This window comes from Gymnoscopelus braueri, assembly GCF_963280865.1.
Source record: "Gymnoscopelus braueri genome assembly, chromosome: 9".
Taxonomy (NCBI): Eukaryota; Metazoa; Chordata; class Actinopteri; order Myctophiformes; family Myctophidae; genus Gymnoscopelus; species Gymnoscopelus braueri.
The window spans coordinates 33,552,862-33,574,660 of NC_137610.1; the positions used below are offsets into that span (position 1 = coordinate 33,552,862).

General features: G+C 40.4%; 3 protein-coding genes across 3 annotated transcripts in view; 1 reads left to right on the top strand and 2 right to left on the bottom strand.

Moving 5' to 3' along the window:
• The window catches only part of cep290 (centrosomal protein 290), a 43,958-nt gene extending 39,708 nt beyond the window's left edge, over positions 1-4,250 (top strand). The window contains exons 41-49 of the mRNA XM_080437507.1: positions 287-421; positions 702-788; positions 1,044-1,208; positions 1,323-1,361; positions 1,609-1,730; positions 2,289-2,430; positions 2,621-2,694; positions 3,363-3,454; positions 3,604-4,250. Of these exons, the coding sequence (XP_080293633.1) occupies positions 287-421; positions 702-788; positions 1,044-1,208; positions 1,323-1,361; positions 1,609-1,730; positions 2,289-2,430; positions 2,621-2,694; positions 3,363-3,454; positions 3,604-3,848 (1,101 nt within the window). The 3' untranslated portion in view covers positions 3,849-4,250. The remainder of the gene's footprint in view (positions 1-286; positions 422-701; positions 789-1,043; positions 1,209-1,322; positions 1,362-1,608; positions 1,731-2,288; positions 2,431-2,620; positions 2,695-3,362; positions 3,455-3,603) is intronic.
• Positions 4,251-4,327: 77 nt separating this feature from the next.
• Positions 4,328-10,838, bottom strand: rlig1 (RNA 5'-phosphate and 3'-OH ligase 1). Its single transcript, XM_080437868.1, has 7 exons — positions 10,643-10,838; positions 8,692-8,809; positions 8,175-8,270; positions 7,905-8,021; positions 6,667-6,864; positions 5,859-6,028; positions 4,328-5,000 (listed from the first exon to the last, which is right to left on the bottom strand). The coding sequence occupies exons 1-7, from the start codon at positions 10,736-10,738 to the stop codon at positions 4,812-4,814; spliced, it is 984 nt and encodes a 327-aa protein (XP_080293994.1). The 5' UTR covers positions 10,739-10,838; the 3' UTR covers positions 4,328-4,811.
• A 1,985-nt stretch (positions 10,839-12,823) lies between these two features.
• LOC308092285 (uncharacterized protein) lies at positions 12,824-19,939 on the bottom strand (the record flags this gene model as incomplete). The annotated part of the gene is made up of 5 exons (XM_080438133.1): positions 12,824-12,894; positions 14,674-14,752; positions 15,375-16,317; positions 16,927-17,066; positions 19,902-19,939. 4 exons carry the CDS (start codon positions 19,937-19,939, stop codon positions 14,743-14,745), a joined length of 1,131 nt encoding a protein of 376 aa, XP_080294259.1. The 3' UTR covers positions 12,824-12,894; positions 14,674-14,742.
• Positions 19,940-21,799: the final 1,860 nt, after the last annotated feature.

Genomic DNA, 21,799 nt, shown 5'->3' on the forward strand with positions numbered 1-21,799 from the left:
CTCTTCAGCTGAAGCCTTCAGATAAAGAATAAGTCAAGTGAATCTTTTATAAATTATAAACCCAGTCCAAATAATTTGGTCACTTTAAGTGTACAACCTGTAGTGTCCACGACCGAACACAATACTGTACTTTAATTTAGTCTTTTGATGATGAACCTTGGAAACATTAAACCAATTAAAACTAATAGTAATATTATTCTTGACTGAAGGCTTCATTTTAATCAGCTCTTGCCAATTGTGGCTGCATGCTGTTCATGACAACATTTTGCTCTTTGCCTTCCGATAGACGTCAGGACGAGGCACTGGCACCCCATCACAGAAAGATCAGGACCTCTGGAGAGAAAACCTCAGGCTTTCCTCTGAGAACCTGGAGCTTCGCTTTCAGCTGGAGCAGACAAACAAAGACTTGCCCAGACTAAAGGTACAAACAATCGTGCACATACAATAAAGTCGCTCTCTCCACTGTTAATATTTTGTAAATGTTTTATTTAGCATTTCTATAGCCTTTGAACAGCATATGGGAGGTATACACATATCACATTACAGTAAGGCTCCCAAAAGGTCACAATAGTTTCATAAGGAAAGGTGGAAAGCCACTTATATATATATAGCATTGAAAAAAAGATGATCATGTGCGTTGGAATGTATGACGTGAGTGTGTGAAGAGGTGTTTAATTCTCGTACGTTGTGTTCTTTGACAGGATCAAGTAGCGCACCTCAGAGAGATGTGCAGTGTCTTGAAAAAGGAGAAGGTGGAGGTGGAGAAAAGGCTGTCACTCATACGTGGAGTATGTCGACTCAACCTCACCCTCGACCTTTTACACAGAATACAAGTTTCCATTTTTATCAATTTGCACATACTGTATAAGGAAGGGGTGGATTCAGAATTAACAACTTGAGATGCCAGTGCTAAACCTGCACTGTAAATATACTTTTTAACCCCTCACCTGTTGAGGCCTGTCACAGATAGAAAACACAAACATAAGAAAACAACCCCACTCGTGATTGTAGCTCAAACTCACTTTTAACCCTTTACCATCCAGGATGGTCATAGCGGTAAAACCGTACCTGAACTTGAGAAGGTCATTGCTCTGATGAAGAAGGTGGTGGATAGGGTGCAGCGGGAGAATGAGATGCTGAAGAAAGCTTCTGCGACTGGCTTCCAGGAAAGGTTCTCTACCCTTCAGCAGGAACATGAGAAACTCAAGGTTAACACATAAACTAGAAACATATTTCATATAATTAGTTTGTAACACAAGATTATTAAATATTTCCACTCTCTCACCGGGTCCAACTTTTGTCCTACTGTATGTTCCCTTAAGACCGACCATGAAAAACTGAGGAAGCAAACTGAAGCAGAGGTGAACTCCAGGCTTGAATCCAAAACCAAAGGAATGGAGAGGATTTCAATGGAGAACGAACGCTTACGAAGGGAGATAAAAAGGGCAAGTTAAATACCATTGGGTAGCCAATATATTAATTTATTCATTCATTTATATTTCCATCACATTTTTGTTTCCCTCATTTTCATGGATCACTTCTTTTCCTTTTTTTCTACAGGAAATGGCGGCTTCCGAGAGGTTGAAGGTGAAAAAGACCAGCCTGGAGGTGACCAATGAGAGGCTGGAGGCTGAGCTGGAAGAAACAAAGGAGAGGATACGTGCTGCCTATTCCCGTACCATCCCAGAGGGGGCAGACAGCAAGACTTGGAAGGCTTCTGTTGTAACAAGGTCAGCCAATGGAAATTACTCTGGGAAATGCGCTCAGTAGAGCACAGTCCTCCGCCAAGGAGTAAAGTTTTGGCCAATATTCCTTCATGACCAGTTAAACAGTTCTTACTTTTCTCAAAGTATTGTGGTGTTAATGTTATTCTGCTCATAAGTTATGTGCATTTTGTGACATGTCATGCCTACTGCCACAACCGCTTTTGGCAAATCATTGTAAATCAGCTCCTCGTTAGCCCCCAACCAACCTTTTCACCAAGTTTTGTGCAAATCCCTACTCCCTAACTGCTAGAAATATCCTACTGACAGACATGTGAAAACATGACCTCCCTGACTTTGGTATATGAAAACATGGCATTATTTAAGATTAAGTCACATTTACCAAATCCACAGGATGTGACATAACGATCCATTGTTCCAAATACCATCTACTATTAAAATTCTTAAACGACGAATGTGAATAAATCCCTGTCACTTTAGGAGGTCAAGTAAAACTCAAGATGGTGTCTTCAGGACAGAGTACATTATAAAGGGTGTAAATCAGCCATGTTTGCTGGTCCTCAGGATGTTTGAGAACAAGATGAGGGAACTAGAGAAGGAGCTCTCCCAGAAGACGTCCAGTGTCTCGGAGCTCAAACAACAGCTTAAGGATCTCAGCGACAGGGAGGAGAGAACTCTTGAGACTGTACAGCAGCTTGAAGATCAGGTACAACCTTACTTAATATATTTTAGTTATTTTTCTGTTTCACCTTATTGATCTCATCAACCACACTACACAGCAGGATCAGTTTAATCACTTAAGGCCTATTTTGTTGTATGACAGTGTTGTGCAAAAATAGCTATTCTACAAGCTCACAATCATGGTGAATCATGTGTTTATGGTTTACATTCTCCAGGTTGAGATGTTGAAGAAACCCCCTACCAGGGGAATGACGGAATCAGGCCTCACTACTGAGCTCCAGTCACTACGGTAACACTGTGTTCTTGTACTGACAAACATCATGTGGGGATGGAACTGTTTTGTTCCACAGTTTGTTAAAGCTCAGAATTCACCAAATACACAATGTAACCACTTTGTATAGTACTGTGTAGACCCACTAGATGAATATTACTAAAGCCTGAAACATACTCCACTCAAGTACGCAAATGACACCACCTTGTGCCCAGCCAGCACAAACCGGCATCCCTGGTGCACATACTCAAACATGTGCCCTTATGTACCGGAGGAGGTAATAATAGTTACATTTGAAACTGCTACAGTATATTATGAAAGAGAGAGCAGAACATATATAATACAAGCACAAATATAATAAGACCGCTTCATTCTATTGTTGCTTGGCTGCTATAGAAACTCTTGCTCCAAGCATGTCATGCTTGTATGCCGTTACAATTTTGAGGTGACCCATAACAGAATGCAACAACACGTGAAAACGATTTTGCGTAGCGTGTCCGCATTCAGCATTCTTGCGTGGAGTATGTTTGAGGCTTCATGGTGGTGTTTATCGGCTAGCATTTCACTCTTGAGCTGCTGGTTTCCCTCATTCTTTTCATGTTCTTTTCCTGCCTCTGCAGTGCATTTAAATAGTTTAAAATACATTTGCATATTGTAATAGAAACATTTCCCTTTTGTGTATGAAGATTGGCCAACCGTAAGCTGGAGCAGGAAAAACTGGAACTTAAACAGAGGCTTAGCAATCACATCGAACATGGAGAAATGTCCTCTCAACCAGGTGAGGTTGCCATTTAGCAAAATGCTCCTGTGTTTTAGTGTACTGTAGGTTCTCTTTGATTGTTAGCCATTTTACCGTAAAGAAAATACAAAATCATACACGATTTGGTAAAGAATCATCTGTAACACGATACTGCTCTGGATTCTCAGGTTACGGTGAACTTAAAACCTTTCTGAATTCATCCAAGAGGGAGAACACACAGTTACAAACTGAGGTCAAAAGGCTAAAAAAGGAACTTGAGAACTTCGACCCCACATTTTTTGAGGAGATCGAAGACCTGAAATTTAACTACAATTTGGAGGTGAAGAAAAACATTCTGCTGGAGGAGCGACTGAAAAAAGTGTGTCAACGGTTTGGTGTGGCAGCTGATATTCCCAGCGTGTCAATCAGTTAACTACTGCGAAAATGTCTTTTCAGTACCTGTGTTAACAGTGTAATGGCCATCAGCCAAATTCTGATCAATTTTGACTGTGGCTCATGATCAATACCTCGGTAGGTATAACCAGCCCTAGTTTAGATTTTGTTTTAGGTTATTTTTATTCTAAAATAATTTTACTATTTAAAGGTTTTGGAGATCCCAATACCCGGTTGTCAGAAATTGGTTGTTACTCTTATGAACCAGTGATTTGCTTGAAACCTTTCACTAAAGGGGTCACTAGAGGTGAGCATTATTAGTGAGCCATATAGCTGTGACTTAGACCATAAAGAATGTAATGCTTCTTCTCAAAGGCAGCTGCTTTTTATACCAAGTTCAGGCGAGGTAGCCGTTTTTTAAAGGATATATTTACAGTATGAGATTCCTGCTATCTGTATGCCAATAAAACAATTTCATGCAACCTTCCGTCTCTCTAAATATTATGTACATAAAACAAATCTCTTTACAGTCTCGTTTATTTGTGTCCACCTACAAATATAACATCTGGAATACCATATTTACAATATATTGTATGCAACATTTCTTTGTAATTTAAAGTTCAACCATTTGGTCACTTAGTTTACAATATCACTATAAACACTTCAACTTACCAAATTGAATACAGTCTTCACCCTTCGCTTCATTCTGATGCTAATGATAAACAAAATTATAAGCCTATAGTATAGAACAGAGCAGTGCAGTATACCTCTTTTGCATACTGGTATATTTGTCCAACATTAGTTGAGCTTTGAATTGCTTTTAAATGAGAACTTCAACATACTCCAAAGGGATAATTAATGGCAAAACCAGGTATGGCAAAGTCAAAGAGGAATTGGCAAATTTTCAAATCCCAACTATGTAAACACAAACCGTATACTTCACAGCAGCCTGGAGGCTTTAAGGAAAAGGAATGTTGCCCCCCTTCTCAAAGTCTGACTGGATTTAAGAGTCAAAATGGACGTCCAGCAGCCGGCTGAAGCGCTGTCCGTTCAGCCTGGAGAAGGATGTGAACAAGTCCTTGGTGCCAACATCGTATTCCTCCACTGTTCCTTCAACATGAATGACCAGAGGCCTGCTGCCGAGCGACGTGTTCCCATCTGGCCACCCAATTCCCAGGTGGTGACGATGAACCTAGAAAGGTCATCCAACCAAAACGTTAATTTCTTGAATTGTAATATTCAGAAATGCATGTAAGACGATGAGTGGAACTTTTTTCATGACTTAGTCAGCTAGGTACATTTAAAATGGCAGGGTAGTCAACAAAGGCAAATATTTGGAAAAAAATTTAAAGCTTGAGAAAAGAATTGTCTGCATTTTCTACTCTAAACCACAGAGATCATAGTTGCAGGATTCAGCTAGACTTCACATTTAGGTTTTTTTTCTCAGTATTGTGCTTCTTAATTTTGTATTGCACATTCTTACCTTAATTTAGTGCTAGGTTATAATAATATCAACATTTTAGTGACGTCTTAATATTGTCATGTTTCCTCCTAACATAGTTATACAGCTCAACAATGTATCTCTGTATTACATACTGAAATCACCTCAATAACAAAATATAAAGGAAACTTTCAATAGAATATAAGGCATAGATTCACTTATTCTCTAGTAGAGATAGTGGACAGGATTACTATTAAGGGCAAGACAACTTAGAGGCCAAGAGGAGAAGATTGTTTAACTATTTTCAATAGTTTGTCATTACTTTTTTTTGACAATGTTTGTCACATAACTTTATCTCCATAACCACTAAGCCCTACAGTATACTTTATCGTTAAAAAAAATAGGGAGAAATTGTTGATAGATTTACAAGCTCAACGTGTTGCGATGTGTTGTGAGCTAGATTTACAAGCTCAACGTGTTGCGATGTGTTGTGAGCTTTTAGATATTCTAATTTCACTAATTCAAAATGTCTGTATGTATAAAGACATGCCCAAAATAGGAACGGCAGGTTCAAAGTGGTTAATCACAATATCCATATCAGAAGCATACCTTAACCATAGTGCCATTATTACAGTGCCACACGATGCCCTCAACACATCCTTCTGGACTGTTCTGGAACCAGGAACACAACTGATGGAAGTCCACAGGCGGAGGGTTTCTCACACACACACTTCCATGAGACACCAGGACATGGATGGGCTGCTTCTTACTTCCCATTCCTCTCAGGAGGAAAAAAAAATTATAGTTTATTAATTTGCACTATTCTGAAAAACAGATACATATACAGTAGACACCAAACTATAGAATAGATGCATACACTCATTCTCACACGCAGGAGTGCAAGCACTCTGCCAAATACAATATGCATACGCACACGCTTACAAAAATACACGCCCCTGCAGGAGTGTCAGTAATGATGTTGATACTAGTTTAATAAGATGGGTAATAAGAGATAATAATATTCTACTCCATCTCTTTCGTGATGGGATATTGTAACTGAAGGCACTCTAATTTACATTCAGGTACCGTCATCCTTACTACTAGAATGTTTTCAGATATGATTTGGGTTTGAGAGGTGGGTGATGACGGGCCTATGTTGCCGTTGTTGAGTTGGCAAAGGCCTTGGATTTATTACCAGGTATTATGCACCAGAGTTGGCATTCATCATATATTTGCAAACTGTTCATGATGTGACAGACAATGTAATTATGAATGCAGCATCAGCCTTCCTGCAAGACTGCAGGAACATCTGATGGATTTTACAATGACCGTGGGCTAAAGAAGGCACATGCTGAAAAGTCATTGACAGACTTTATGACACTTACCATAGGAAGACGTTATACTGTATGACACTTACCATAGGGGTTCCCATTGATGTTGGTTCCAATTAGCTCCAGTGTCTGTTCCAGCAGATCAGCCAGTGGAACCAAAGTGATTTCCAACAGGTCTTCATTCTCAGAGCTGGGCCTCAGAACAACCGCTACACCAGCATCATGGTCCACAACAGAGGAATGCCAGCAGTACTGTTTGTTGTCTTTCTCTACTGGAATCCAACCTAAACAGCAACAGTCCATCAGTCCAGACCAGAACACAGTGCGAGGCTTTTAACAGGCAACAGAAAGGTTTTGTTCTCCACCACATAAACCCTAGCATCCCGAATCTGGGGCAAACATTTTCGGCGCAGATATTTAGTGTACAGGGGGAAAAGGAGGGGGCTTAGTATAGACGACCCCTTTGGAGTAAATATGTAAGGATGAAGTGGTTAAAGAAAAGAAAGGCAGCTTAAGATATCCTTTCTGAGCAGTAAGCTATTCAGGTATGGAGATTTAAGCAAAAATAAATATATATACCGGTATTATAATCTATTCCACATAAAAGGATTTTTCTTTTCTTTAAAAGCAATAGAGATTCTACACATTAGACTAAAATGTGCACACGATATTTAAAAAGATATACAAAACAAGCACAATATGGAATCATCTCACTCTGACAAGGGCACATGAGCAGCACAGCTGGTAAGCACAATGACCACTTCACCTCAATTTCCCAACCATGGCATCCCCTCCTCCCTGCCCTCACCTTCTCATCTCTCCACTGCCCTGTCTCAAATCAATCAAATCTTTTAAGCTGCAATCCGTAAGTCTTATGTACATTGTCTCCCTCTCCTGGCAGAGAGGGGTAATTGCAATGATGCCTAACCACAGAAAAGATGGCTGCACATCTACAGTCTAATGCGGTGCAACTTTAACATTGTCAACCAGCAGGTGTCCTACCAGGCAGGACCCCAAGTCATCTCTCAACAGAAGAGTAGGGAGACCATCTTCAAACGACAGCAGATGTGCTAGTTATACTGTAATAACCTACTCACCACACAGATTGGTTAAAATAACATTTAACTCAATAAAATAAGTCCTGGATTTCAGCTTTAACTGATAAACTTCAAATTTCGATTACATTTTTGTTTTAATAACTACAAATAATGTTGCTATATACTGTATATAGCGACAACTACACACGGAGGTGTTACCGGCTTGAAAGGTATAACAACATAGGTGTTCCTGGTCTAAATGGGTTCTTCCTAAAGCATTGAAGGACCTGGTGTGTGTCCATGTTCATCGGGCAGAGGGTGTCCGTTGTGATGTTTGACCCTGTGAGCTGGGATCCATGTCGCCGGCACCGTCTTAAAATCCTCCTCTAAGTTCCATGTGAAGCCTATGCAGAACAACAAGATTAGAGTTATCTTACCTAACTGCCTTCCACCTTAAAAACGGTCCAAAAATTCCAATCATAGATATTTGCTTATGGCTGCACAGTTGACTGATAAATACCATTAGAGAACTTAAAGAAGAATTACATTTGCTATACCTTTAGAACCCTTGTGAGAATGTTGATACTTTTTGAACCTCTTGTCTGCTTGTTTGTTGGGCTTTCTGTCTAGTCGAGCCCAGAGGTAAGGCTGACCTAGAGACAGAAAAACATGTCCATTTTATTTCAATTCACTTCAAACAAGGCTTCCTCTCTTTCAAGTCAATTATGATCTGGACATTTTTAATAAGCTAGTATTTGTTACAGCAGGCCACCAGTTCCACTCTTCTTAACAATAGCATCCTTATAGGCTGGCTATATATATATATATATATATATATATATATATATATATATATATATATATATATATATATATGTATATATATATATATATATAGAAATAGCAGATCTACAAGCTCTCAACAGGTCAACGCGTTGTGAACTCATAGATCGACTATTTTCAGCAAAGCGATTTGGCACAGAGGGGAAAATGGAGGGGACCAAGTACAGACTGTGGGGGACTCCAGACAACAAAGTTTAAGTGGTTAATTATGTCATTTTAAAAACAACTCACCTTTATACTCTGAAACATAACAGCACGTGCCATCCAGTTTTTCTGTGGCAAGTGCACAATCAATGTGAGCTTCCAATGCAACAGGATTCACATTTTCAGTTGCAACAACCTGAAATGGCTGAAGAGACAGACCAATAATAAACAGCATTAATTTAAGGCATTATGTCATCAATCATCAGTCATCGCTACATTTTAACTGACCAGCTTTTTCAGTTTGGTCTGTTCTACTCTCTCACTTAATGAAGACCCAGCTGTTTTGCAGCTCCACAAAGAATTAACTGGAAAAGACAACATGACTGTCTGTCATAAATTTGTAGTTTTACTCTCAAAACTCACAAAATTAATCACAACAACCAGATAATTCAATCGGTCAAATTCACACACATTAAAGTTGACAGCCTAATTCTCTAATTCAGTGACACTGAAACTTTCTGATCTTCAAGGACCCCCAGTTTGATTTGCATTTAGGCCATGGACCACATTTGATGAGATTATAATATCCGAGTACCCGACCCCAGGGGTCACTGAGCACCATGTTGAGAACCAGTGGCAAAATACTAATTCACTGCTCAGTGCAACATAACAGATTAGACGACACTTATTGGGCTTGGTTTAACTTTTGTGGTTTCTCAAAAATGTTCATAATTGTCCTCAGCCATCAGTCCACCTCAGTCAACTGTACTGTACATGTGATTTATTTAAATGCTCCACAGCTGCAGGCCATACAGCAGAAAGATGACTTTAGTAAAAGTACAAAAGTATTGGTATCAAAATGTACTTAAATTACCAAAAGTAGAAAGTAGTTATTATGCAGAATGTCCAAAGTTTTCAAATGTATAAAAAATCTTATTGAAAATAGCAGATCTACAAACTCACAATGCCTGCCCTGCATCACATGCATTGTCAGCCTAGGCTTGTAGATCGGCTATTTTCAAATGGTCAAAATGTATATAGTGGTTAATGTATGTTTTGTAATAATAATCCAAATCTACAAAGTAACTAGTAACTTAAGTTTTCAAATAATTGTAGTGAGTAAAGTACAATATTTGCCTCTGAGATGTAATGGAGTAGAAGTAAAAGTACTGAAAAATAAAAAAAGGACCTCAAAATTGTACTTAAGTGCAGTACTTGAGTAAATGTACTTAGTTACATTACACCACTGCAGAAATTAAATCTGCATTCAACGCTGCAGCGGTGATGAGATGAGATGACATGCAGTGCCTAAAGACTATAGTCATTTGATTTAACCTCAAACTAAATAGTAATAGCCGTGTACAGCAATCAAAAAACTACATAGGTGGCGTTTTAATTATACGACTTTAATTATATTTCTGTTGTCAACGTGCTAAATGCTCCAATCCGTTTCCTAGACCTAGATAGATCAACATCAATGGCTGCGGTATCGCTGCGGTACGCACAAACCTAGCCCTTGTCATATCATGACAGTTATGGATTAACTTCAACCTGGTGTTTGCACTTCCTCCATTTACGGCCCGTACATCTATATAAACGTTCAGATTTCAAATATAAAGTGCTTACCCCGTGGCCACGGATGTTAAAATTATGTTCGGCCCGCAGAAGTACCCGTATCTTCTGTATTATTCAATAAAAAACATTTAAATCCGATCGGTGGCCATTTTCTCATAGTGTTATAATGTATCAGAGTGCAATACATCTCCCAACCAATAGGGTCGCGTAGTTGAAAGCATATGGCAAAAAAAACTGAGAAATTGTCCACCGATCGGATTACAATGTTTTTTATTGAACAATAAGGAAGATACGTGTACTTCTGCGAGCCCGTACATAATTGTAACATATGTGGCCATGGGTTAAGCACTTTATATTTGAAATCTGAACGTTTATGTAGATGTACGGGCCGTAAATGGAGAAAGTGCAAACACCAGGTTGAAGTTCATCCATGACGGTCGTGTGATCCATGGCTAGCACAAACCTGACATTCGCGTTTTCTGGATTGTTCTTCTTTCACCTCAGTCTGGAAAACACACGGTATTTTCTCCTGGACGGAGCCGAGACGTCGCATTTTCATATGTTTGTTTTGTATTCAATAATAAAAGAACGACCAGTAACGTTCGAACTTCGATCGTTTGTTGTGATTGTAATCTGCTGCTCGATCCATGTGTGGATGACTGCTCATATCTGTGCGCATGCGTCGATGATGAGAATTATGGGTATTGTAGTGTTTCTCAACCTTTCTGTGACGGGTATTGCTGCAGTACAGTCTTGACCTCCTTTTTGGGCCAGTCGGACGTCCCATGTGGTGGAAAAAGTATTCAAAGTTTTTACTTAAGTAAAAGCATCAATACTGCAATGTAGAAACACTCTGTTACAAGTAAAAGTCCGGAATTCAAAATGTACTTGAGTACAAAAAGTATTGGTATCAAAATGTACAAAAAGTAGAAAGTACTCATTATGGAGAATGTCCCATTTCACAAGTTCAAAATGCATTAAAAATCTTTTGAAAATAGCAGATCTACAAGCTCACAATGCATCGCATCGCAAGGCATGTGAGCTTGTAGATCGGCTATTTTCAAATGGCCGAAATATATATATAGGGCTGAAGTGGTTGATGTATGTTTTGTGATAACTGGTAATAATCAAAATCTACAAAGTAACTAGTAACTAAAGCTGTCAAATAATTGCAGTGGAGTAAAAGTACAATTGTGGTATATGAACAGTATGCAAGTCAAAACATATTAAGAAATGATACTATACTAATCTAAAAGTCAGTTTACTAAAGTAAGAGAATCATGAATGTGTTGTGAGCCAGCCTGCCATCTGCTACTCAGAGTGTGACTGGTGAAATTGCTATATTCTAACGCAGCAACAGCTGCAGCTGAGCCAAATGGTCATTGTGTTGCTCTTATTTTAAGTACATACCTTATATGGCTATCATTGACCCCCACCCCACATGCTAATGTTAGCTACCTACAGTGTATAAGTGACTGTAAAATTAGTTAGTAGGTCTGTCTCACACGACGTGAGGCTGTGTGGAGTCAGGGCCCTGTCCCTGGCTCTCTGGATTCCATGATGATGCTGTACTTGAATGAATAAATGAACATGGAGAACTTGGAAACCTGACGTCTTCTCTTCTATTCTCCTCCATATTATTACCACCAACGGGCCTGATAACACGCAGTTAATGACTCAAATACACGACACAATATTTGCATCTGAGATGTAGTTGAGTAGAAGTAAAAGTATTGAAAATGGGAAATACTGCAGTAAAGTAAAAATTCCTCAAAAGTGTACTTAATTAAGTACAGTACTTGATTAAATGTACTTTGTTACTTTACACCACTGACGCTAAGGACAAGAGCTATATGTTTCCCAACCTTTTTGTGACTGGGTTTTGCTGCAGTACAGTCTTGACCTTTTTGGGCCAGTGCCCCCTATATTCAGGTCAGTATCATGGTTAGGGTTATAGTGCTGCTTTGCTCTTAAAAAAACATTGCTTACAAAAACAAGCACCCATTAAAAGGGTGGTATTAGTTTTTACACTGGAACAAAATATCACTCCCGAAATAAGAAATGTATACTATGTATTTATTAATTGAAAAAAGATCATCAGAGAGAGAAACACACACAGTGTGTGAGCGTCTAATTCACAGCCTAACTAAAAAAATATTGTATCTATAAAACAACCATTTAAAACAACCAGTACTGTACACACACACACACGCACGCACGCACGCACGCACGCACGCACGCACGCACGCACGCACGCACGCACGCACGCACGCACGCACGCACGCACACACACACACACACACACACACACACACACACACACACACACACACACACACACACACACACACACACACACACACACACACAGGCACATTAACACATGTAAATGGAATCATGGCACCCCCAAAACAACAGATGAAGGCAGGTTGAAAGAAATGTAGCCATGTAGCTATTGTATGTACAATTATTTCCAAAGTCAAAATAAACATGCAGTACAGACATTCCCATACTAGCGAACACTAGCGCTATTATGAAGAGTTTGTTTTGTTGTCTGGATTCAAACAGGCGGTGACGTCGTTGGAATACTTCTTGTCTGCTTCCTCTTCTTGATTACCATGGAGATCCAGGTCACTGTCGGTGTGTTTCCACATCTCTGTCTCTGTGTCATCCTTCTGCTGTCTCCGAGACCAGGATGGGAAAACCTGCTTCTTCCTTTAAAACGCACACACGCACGCACGCACACGCACACACACACACACACACACACACACACACACACACACACACACACACACACACACACACACACACACACACAGCAAAGTTTGGTTTGTGAAACAAAATTGCAACAAAATCTGAAGGCAAGGTCCTGTCTCATGCACATACCTGTACAGGAGCATTTTTTTTTGATTGCCTTCATAGGACAACATGCACTTTTTTATGCCTGCATAATTTCTCTCATATCTTTCTTTCTGAACCACAGTTTTGCTCCACCCTGCTCTTGCAAAAAAGTAAGTAACACTTTTGATCACGCACAGCAGCAGAAGGAAACGGATGATTTTTTTTCAGCATTTCTGAGAAATATGTGGGTGTAAAGTGAAAGTTGTTTTAGGAAATGCTATATTATGCTTGTCACACCCAAACATGTGAACTTGCTTGGCTTCGTTGATAGGGTTAATTAATTGTTTACTATTTTGAAAAACATTTTAAAATAGTGGAAATAGCCTATTTACATCGACACGTTGTGAGCTTGTAGATCGTCTATTTGAACGATTAATTATTTTTTCAAAATAGCAAAAAATGCCTAAAAAGGTTCAGGCATAAGGGGTAAGGTGACGTGCAAGATAGGGCCCTTATGGGTTATAGCCTGTCTATTTATCCTTTATTCCTTTAGTAAGTTCAAGGTTTTTTTCAGTGTGTGTTGCATGTATGTAAAATACTTTCAATTTAGTTTTATGGCTGTTGTACACTAACACTGGTATTACAATTTGGTTAGAGGTGAAATCAAATTACTACCTAGTCTTTAACCATTTTCATCCCATGTCAGCTGCAGCGTTGCCGTTGAAAGTAAATCTCATCTTCATCTTTCTGGTGTTAAAGGCCCGCAACTGTCGGTCATTTAAACGGAAGACTATTATGAAAAAGGTTACCATAGTAAGAAACCCCAAAACCAAGAGTGTCAGCTGTAGGTGGTCACTGGCCACAGTAGGTGGCCAGTGACCAGTTTCACTTTCAAACCCTTTGCATCATGCATGTCACACAAACAGAATGCGATGCTTTTTGTTGATATAACAAGTTTGTTCATATACTGTAGAGTCCTATCCACAAATCCACCATTTGACTTCCACAATCCACATTATCAAAACCATGTGTTGTTGTGTTGTGTGCTGGATTCGAACAAACATCATCTCGGGTCACGCGCTCCATGCAGGAGGTGTGGAAGGAAAATGGCCAAAGTCACTGGCCACCTACTGTATGTTGTATTGGTTCTTAACATGGGGTCTGGGGACCCACAGGGGCTCTTGAGGGGGTTCCAGGGGGTCTGTTAAATTATTGATAATTAGACAACAAACGGATCCCTATACAGGACTGTAACTCTGAACTCCGAGTGTGAAAATGGAACCTCCTGTGCATGGCCTTATCCGGCCTTGTCCTAATCAGTGTCTCCCAGTATTTTGCAGAATCTCTGGCCTGAGAAACCCGAGCGTTAAAGCTACAATCCGTAATTTTACGTCCATTGTTTCCCTCTCCCTAAGAGAGGTAATTGCAACAATGTCCGACCTATAATAAAGATGGTGGCGAATCTAGTGTCCAGTGTCAACCAGTCAGTGTCCTACCTGAGAGAGTAGGGAGACCACCTACACACAGCACAATTCAAATCATGATCACCAGTACTCAAAAAGACAAAAATAATTAATAGTTAATATGATGACCCAACCCAACAAGTATATCCAGTTCATGTCCTATCTTACAGTGGGAAAAATTACTCACAGTAGGAAGTACCACACAGTGCCACACAGTGTCAGGATGAGGAGTATGACTGCAACAACGATGAGTGCTCTATGTACTCCTAAGAAAATAAAATAAAGTGTACACGCTGTTAGGAGACAACCTATCAAATGTATTTGTCATTTTCTGGCCAAGCCTCAAAGCCAACAAGTTAGTGCTCACAAAATGTGAATTGTTCTGTTTCTCTTTTTGAGTTCAGGAGACAAACTCCACAATGAGGTTGGGATAAGACTTTACAATACAATAGAATAGAATATTTAGTGTCAAATTGCCTTTGGCTTCACTGTGGCAGAGTTAAAAACATCAAATACTAATATACTATAGGACAAAAGTCCTTAGTTAAGTGTGCTCTACTGACAATACTTTAAAGAAAGGATGGACCGACGGGTGCTGACTCACAGCTTTCTTTCAAATGCCAAGACAAGACCATAGTGTCCAATTCAGATGTCAGTCTGCTTCTATTAACTTTACTGACATTGTCAAACATTAGTGTCCTACCCGACACCAGGGTCAAAATCTCTCATATGGAGACCACCTCCAACCACTGCAGATGTGCTAGTTATAATTGTATTAACATACTCTACCATACAAATTGGTAAAATAAATTTGTATTCATTAAAAGGAGTCCTGGATTTCAGCTTCAGAATTAATGACAGATAGCACATGACAACGTGAACACGTACCTCCCAGGTAGGTGTCTGCAGAGCTGACAGTCTGCAAGCCTCTGGTGTGGCTGCGGGTGACTGGAGGTGAGGGAGATGGAGTGAATGGGGACAAGGAGGTGGAAGACAGGACAGTCGAAGAGGAGGAGGAGGAGGAGGGGGAGGAGGAGGAGGAGGAGAAACGAGCAGTGATGGAGGTCAGCAGTAAGCGAGAAAGCAAAGAAGGTGCCGAGGTGGAGGAAGCAGATGTCCTTGTAGGAGAGGTTGAAGAGATGGAGGAGATTGAGATTGAAGGTACTGATGTGAGAGTGGGAGGTGAGGTTGAGGTTACAGGAGCCAGCTTCCAGCCTGGTGGTGCTGTTGATGTTATTGAGACTGGAGGCTTCATTTTGGTTCTGACTGGGGGAGTGGGAGGTGAGGTTGAGGTTACAGGAGCCAGCTTCCAGTCTGGTGGTGGTGCTGTTGGTGTTATTGAGGCTGGTGGCTTCATTTTGGTTCTGACTGGGGGAGTGGGAGGTGAGGTTGAGGTTACAGGAGCCAGCTTCCAGTCTGGTGGTGGTGCTGTTGATGTTATTGAGGCTGGGGGCTTCATTTTGGTTCTGACTGGGGGAGTGGGAGGTGAGGTTGAGGTTACAGGAGCCAGCTTCCAGTCTGGTGGTGGTGCTATTGATGTTATTGAGGCTGGGGGCTTCATTTTGGTTCTGACTGGGGGAGTGGGAGGTGAGGTTGAGGTTACAGGAGTCAGCTTCCAGTCTGGTGGTGGTGCTGTTGATGTTATTGAGGCTGGAGGCTTCATTTTGGTTCTGACTGGGGGAGTGGGAGGTGAGGTTGAGGTTACAGGAGCCAGCTTCCAGTCTGGTGGTGGTGCTGTTGATGTTATTGAGGCTGGGGGCTTCATTTTTGTTCTGACCAGGGGAGTCACTGCTGTCGAGGCATGTGCCTGTACTGGCAGTGTAGTGGTTGACTTAGAGGTCAGTACGCAGTCGGTGGGCATCGTCGGAGTTTGCTTTAAATCTGCAGGTGATGAGGTAAAAAAAAAGAAGAAGAAGCTGAGTGTTGACTGTTGGTACAAGAAGAATAGGGGTGGCGAAAGCAATATGTCTCTACCAAATGAATTGATGTTATCCAATATTTTCCAGTGAAACAACTGTTTTAAAAAAAGTTCTGATGTATGTTGACTCCAAAATTACGGCAATTGAATGACAGGGTCACAAGTGTCATATGTCCGTCCCTGACTTAACAGGGGAACTAACACTTGCAATTGCTATGGATACCACCCGATACCATAACAAACACATCTTCATATGGAACGAAAGTGTCACAGAACCCCCCCCCCCCACTGATTGATTGCTTCCTCTTCCGTGTTTGACATGGATGTGCACTGTGCAGCATTGCTATGAATAAGAGGGTCTGATAAATGCCTAAATTGTAAAACTGAAGTCCATTCTATATATTTATTCTTATGGTTGTTAACCTTTTTTTAATCGAGATAAACTAAAACAAACAACAGAGCAATGGCATACAGTAAAAGTGACTCAAACAGATTTTGAAATGTTTTGATTGATAAATATACCTGATGTTTGGAAGCAGAATGCAGCAAATTGTCTGGTTAGTGCTGCCTTCCATTCCACCAACCCCGTTTTGCCCTTGCCACATTTATTGTCAGCTGTTATACGTGGGATGATGGCAGTCTGTTCATCTATCCAGCCGTATCTGTTTGGACAGTAAAAACAACAATGAATGGGCATGTTATATTTATGTGACAATTGGCTGAAAGGTTGAGAGGGAAACAGCATGGGAGATTCTCAAATAGAACTTTGACCGGATCTAATCATATTCTGTAATCTGTAAAGCACTTTGAATTTCCTTGTTGTTGAAATGTGCTATATAAATGAACTTGTCTTGCCTTGCCTAGGCCAGAAAAGGGGTGTGTTAGTCCGGAAACAGTAACCACAACATGTTAACAGACACACCAAAAGTGTCATCTACACACCCATCAAGGCAGATGGCAACCCACCCACAGTTCGAGGTTTCTTCCTGTTACTGTATATATTCAGTAAAGTATATACAGTGTGTGTGTGTGTGTGTGTGTGTGTGTGTGTGTGTGTGTGTGTGTGTGTGTGTGTGTGTGTGTGTGTGTGTGTGTGTGTGTGTGTGTGTGTGTGTGTGTGTGTGTGTGTGTGTGTGTGCGCGCGTGCGTGCGTGCGTGTGTGTGTGTGTGTGTGTACACTATATACCGTATATACTGTATAAAGATTTTTAGATACTCTTAATGTAAATATCTTTGCCATATTCCTCTAGCCCCACCACACTCAGCCTACTTGCATGTCTCCAGTCCATTTTGAAGTGCTTTGTCCATCTGTGCTTTGGTCGCTAAGGCAGCATTCTGACACCTGCATGCTTCTCTGGCTGTACTGGCATTATATTTGTATTGGCCCCCCTCAGGATACATGAAGACCCCAGTGACTTCTGGACAAGACAAAAATACAATATATTTAGTTTTGTCATAATATTAGTATGATATGACAAATGTATGCTTATATCTAATCAATATAAAATACACAGTAAAAGCCCACACATTCTATGATAAGTATTTAAAATGTTCTATACAGACGTGTGAGCTGGAATATGTACCCACATGCAGTATAAAATATATACACATTTCCTATTTTACGCATTTCCTATTACATATCGTAAGTTGATGATAACATATTAACAATATAATTAATATTATCAACCAAATATGTAATCTAACAATGTTTGGCTAATCTTATTTGTCTTAAATGGACTTATTTGCTGCGTGCAAACCGTTGCTGAGTTTCCTGTGAAATGTAACTTCCTTGCACATATGTATAGCCTACACAAGACAAATATCCTACCTTTAATTTCTCTGCTGTCCAATGCCAGTGTAAAGACTGCAAAAAACAATAGCAGTGAGTACATGAAGAGCCAGTCCATTGCCATGGTTTTTCTGATAGCATAAAATAAATCTGTAGTCGTCTGGATCTGAACAAAAACTCAAGTGAATGAAGGGGGTGGCTGTTGCAACAGCACTAGATGTGTTTGGGAACAGGAAGCATGCAGGAAACCAAGGTCAAATCTGCTTGATGCCCCACTATCACAGAACACACACCTCAACACCATCACCAGTAGCTCTAAAATCCGTTAACAAAAGATCTCCCACCTCTCCCTCCCTCTCTCTCTCTCATGGTAATGACAACAAGCCACATTAAACATTTTTACCAAAATGAATAAAAGGCCTATTGTAAATTATTGTTTTTTTTTGTTGTTTTGCTCCAGGAAATAATAATATAAGGCATATACTCTATTAGTGAGCAACTCGCACATTTAGGCCTATAACAATACTGTATATTGCAAATGGTGTCCTTCACAGGAAAAAAACAGCCAAAGAACAACAGGTCACACAGTGCACGATTTCTCTTTGGTTTCTGCCAGCATCAGCATCTTTCACACAGTTATGTTTGGTCTGACAGACCCACTGCAGGAGGCGGGGCTTCCTGTGCATTGTTTCTCTCTATCTCTCTCTCTCTTCCGCCAACTAGTTCTCTTACACTGTCTGTTCCTCTAACTATTATTCTTTCTGTCACATTCTCTCTCTCACTGTATGTCTACCTCTTGCATGCACCCACACGCACGCGCATGCGTGTACACACACAGGCACGTGCACGCAGGAGCCAGTCAGTGCCCGAGCACCTGCCCGATTGCCTTCAAAGGGTCTTCTTTTGTGCCTACATAATTTGATATCCCTCCCTCATTTATATCTCTCTTGCCGAACCAATCCAGTTACTTTCCGCATGTAGGCCTACATTTATACACACACATCACATCAAGGTCCTTTAGCCGTATATACAGTAGACCGTAGGCCCATAAAGGCTAATTGTCACAAAAAAATGGGAACAATAAAAAAGATATAATAAAAAAATACTTACAACTAAAACAAGTGATTTGTCAGTTAATCTAATCTACACATTGTTAGAAATAGTAAACAATGGTGTATCATATGACAGATTAACAAACCAGATTCAGAAGACATTCACACAAGTGATGTGACCTGGAGAACCATTGCTGAGTGCTGCTGCCCACCCAAGTTTGAAACAGAGGAAACAGGTCATGAAATGAATGCTGTCATAGGTGAGTCTAATGCAAACCCCCCCTTATGTAAGCAATGGACTGGGAATTCAGAACAGAGTGACTTGTGCCCAGATGAGATGTAATGTGCCCACTCAGATGTTTAATACATAACCTCTCTAAGATGTAAAATAAATATTGATTACATCTGTGGGGGGGGGGGGTTATTGTGAGATTGAATGAGTTTTTAAATCTGTATATGCAAAAGAATTTTAGCAATAATTTTTGGGGTATTTTTTCCTATTTTTCCCAATGTATGTACGTAATTTCCAATTCCCCCTTTTACTGTAGTCCCTTGTCACTGCTGAACCGGCCCTACTGATTGTTTCTTTATGAAGGGTGCAGATGAGCACATGCCTTCCCTGATACATGTGATGCGACTAGTCAGCTTCTTCACACCTGACAGTGAGGAGTTTCACCGGGAGGACGCAACACATAGGAATGTGTAGGAGTGTAGGAATACATAGGAGTCACTAGTGCAGCTACAGAGGTCACCGTCCTCTAACAGATTCACTCCCACCAACACAGCCAATTGTGTTCGTTGAAGCGCCCCGGCCAAACCGGATGCACCGTGGCGTGGAGGATTTGAACCCCTAGTCTCTGTGGTTGTGAGCAGGAACTTTACCCCTGCACTGCAGATGCCCCTATGCAAGTCACTTTCATATGAGACTCTGTTATGCATGATCTTTACTGTGTTTTGCATTCTAGATGTGTTTCTATGAACATAATGTCCTTGCAGAAATGTGGACCCCAGCTGCTACAACCATGGACCCGGGGTTCTCGATAATACTACACATCCTCTGCACCAGTTTTCCAGTTGTTACTTGTTACTGCATGAGGCACATCCTTCCAGCTATCAGCTGGTTGGCTGGTTGTCTTGGTGTCAAGGACACTATGTTCCTATCCAAGCATGGACAGTGCTCTGCTCTGGTTTAATCCTGTGTTTGCTAAAATGAACATTTACGGTACAGCACTGTTGTCTCTTTGAAGGGTGACTAGCACCGTAATTGACAGCTCTGTGTAATTACACTCACAATAAATTTGTGTCAAAAGTTATACACTTTTTAACTTAATACATCATATTGCTGCTGCCGGGCATGAAACATTTATAGGCCTATTTTTTGCGAAAGTCGCAAAAATACAGTAGATCTGCAGCAGAATGACTTGTCCTAGTTTAGAAAGAACTTGTACTAGTTTAATTAAAGCTGAAGGAACTGATCTCGTTTACATTACATTACATTACATTACAGTCATTTAGCAGACGCTTTTATCCAAAGCGACTTACAATAAGTGCATTCAACATAGGTAGGGAACGAAAACTACTAATCACCAGAAGTCTTAAGTGCATTTTCTGCAAAAACAAGCAACCAAGAGTATACCTAGCGCTAAGGTAAAAGTGCATTATATCAGCTACCTATTTCCTTAGACAGATGAGACAAAAATAGCTAAATCAAATGAGCAGGAGCTAAAACAAATAAGTGTATCCACTAAACAAGATCCAATAAAACAATACAACAATAAAACATGCGTTCGTACAACTAGTTAACAACAAGTATAGGCCAGGCAGAGAGGATGGGTAGCGTTTCCTGAAGAGGTGGGTTTTCAGCCTGCGGCGAAAGATGGGCAGTGACTCTGCTGTCCTGATATCATTGGGAAGTTCATTCCACCACTGTGGGGCCAGAACAGAAAAAAGTTGTGACCGTGTGGATCGGCCAGAAGGACCCTTGAGTGACGAGGCAATCAGTCGCCCCGAGGTGGCAGACCGAAGTGGTCGGGCAGGGGTGTAGGCATCGACCATAGCCCGGAGGTAAGAAGGGGCTGTTCCTTTCACTGCCCTATAGGCTAGCACCAGGGTTTTAAACTGGATGCACTTGTGACTGCATGCTTCCTCAGTTAGTGTTTTAGTTTTCTTATTGTATGTTTTCTAGGGGTGGGACGATATGGGTACCTCACGATACGATATGTATCACGATATTAGGCCCACGATAACAATATATATCACGATATTCGACGATGTTTGATATATTGCGATATCACGATATTCGATATATATTGCAAGAAATTTCACCAACGATATATCACGATAGTCCTTGTATTCAATTCATAAACACATAAAATAGCACCAAACAGTTCAAAATCATCATTACACAAATACAGAGTAGGAAAACAACGTATCACAAAAAAATATATATATATATCGATATATCGATATATCGTCCCACCCCTAATGTTTTCTACAGCTGCTATTATTGTTGCCTGATTTTTGGTACACTGTAATTTAGTTTTTAATGTACCAT

What these genes read in the sequence shown, in the direction of transcription:
- rlig1 (XM_080437868.1), bottom strand. Translation starts at nt 10,738, where the DNA reads ATGAAAATGCGACGTCTCGGCTCCGTCCAGGAGAAAATACCGTGTGTT. An exon ending in TGAACATGGACACACACCAG is followed by an intron (nt 6,865 to 7,904) that starts GTCCTTCAATGC and finishes GTTGCTGTTTAG; the next exon opens with GTTGGATTCCAGTAGAGAAA. An exon ending in ATAATGGCACTATGGTTAAG is followed by an intron (nt 5,001 to 5,858) that starts GTATGCTTCTGA and finishes TGACCTTTCTAG; the next exon opens with GTTCATCGTCACCACCTGGG.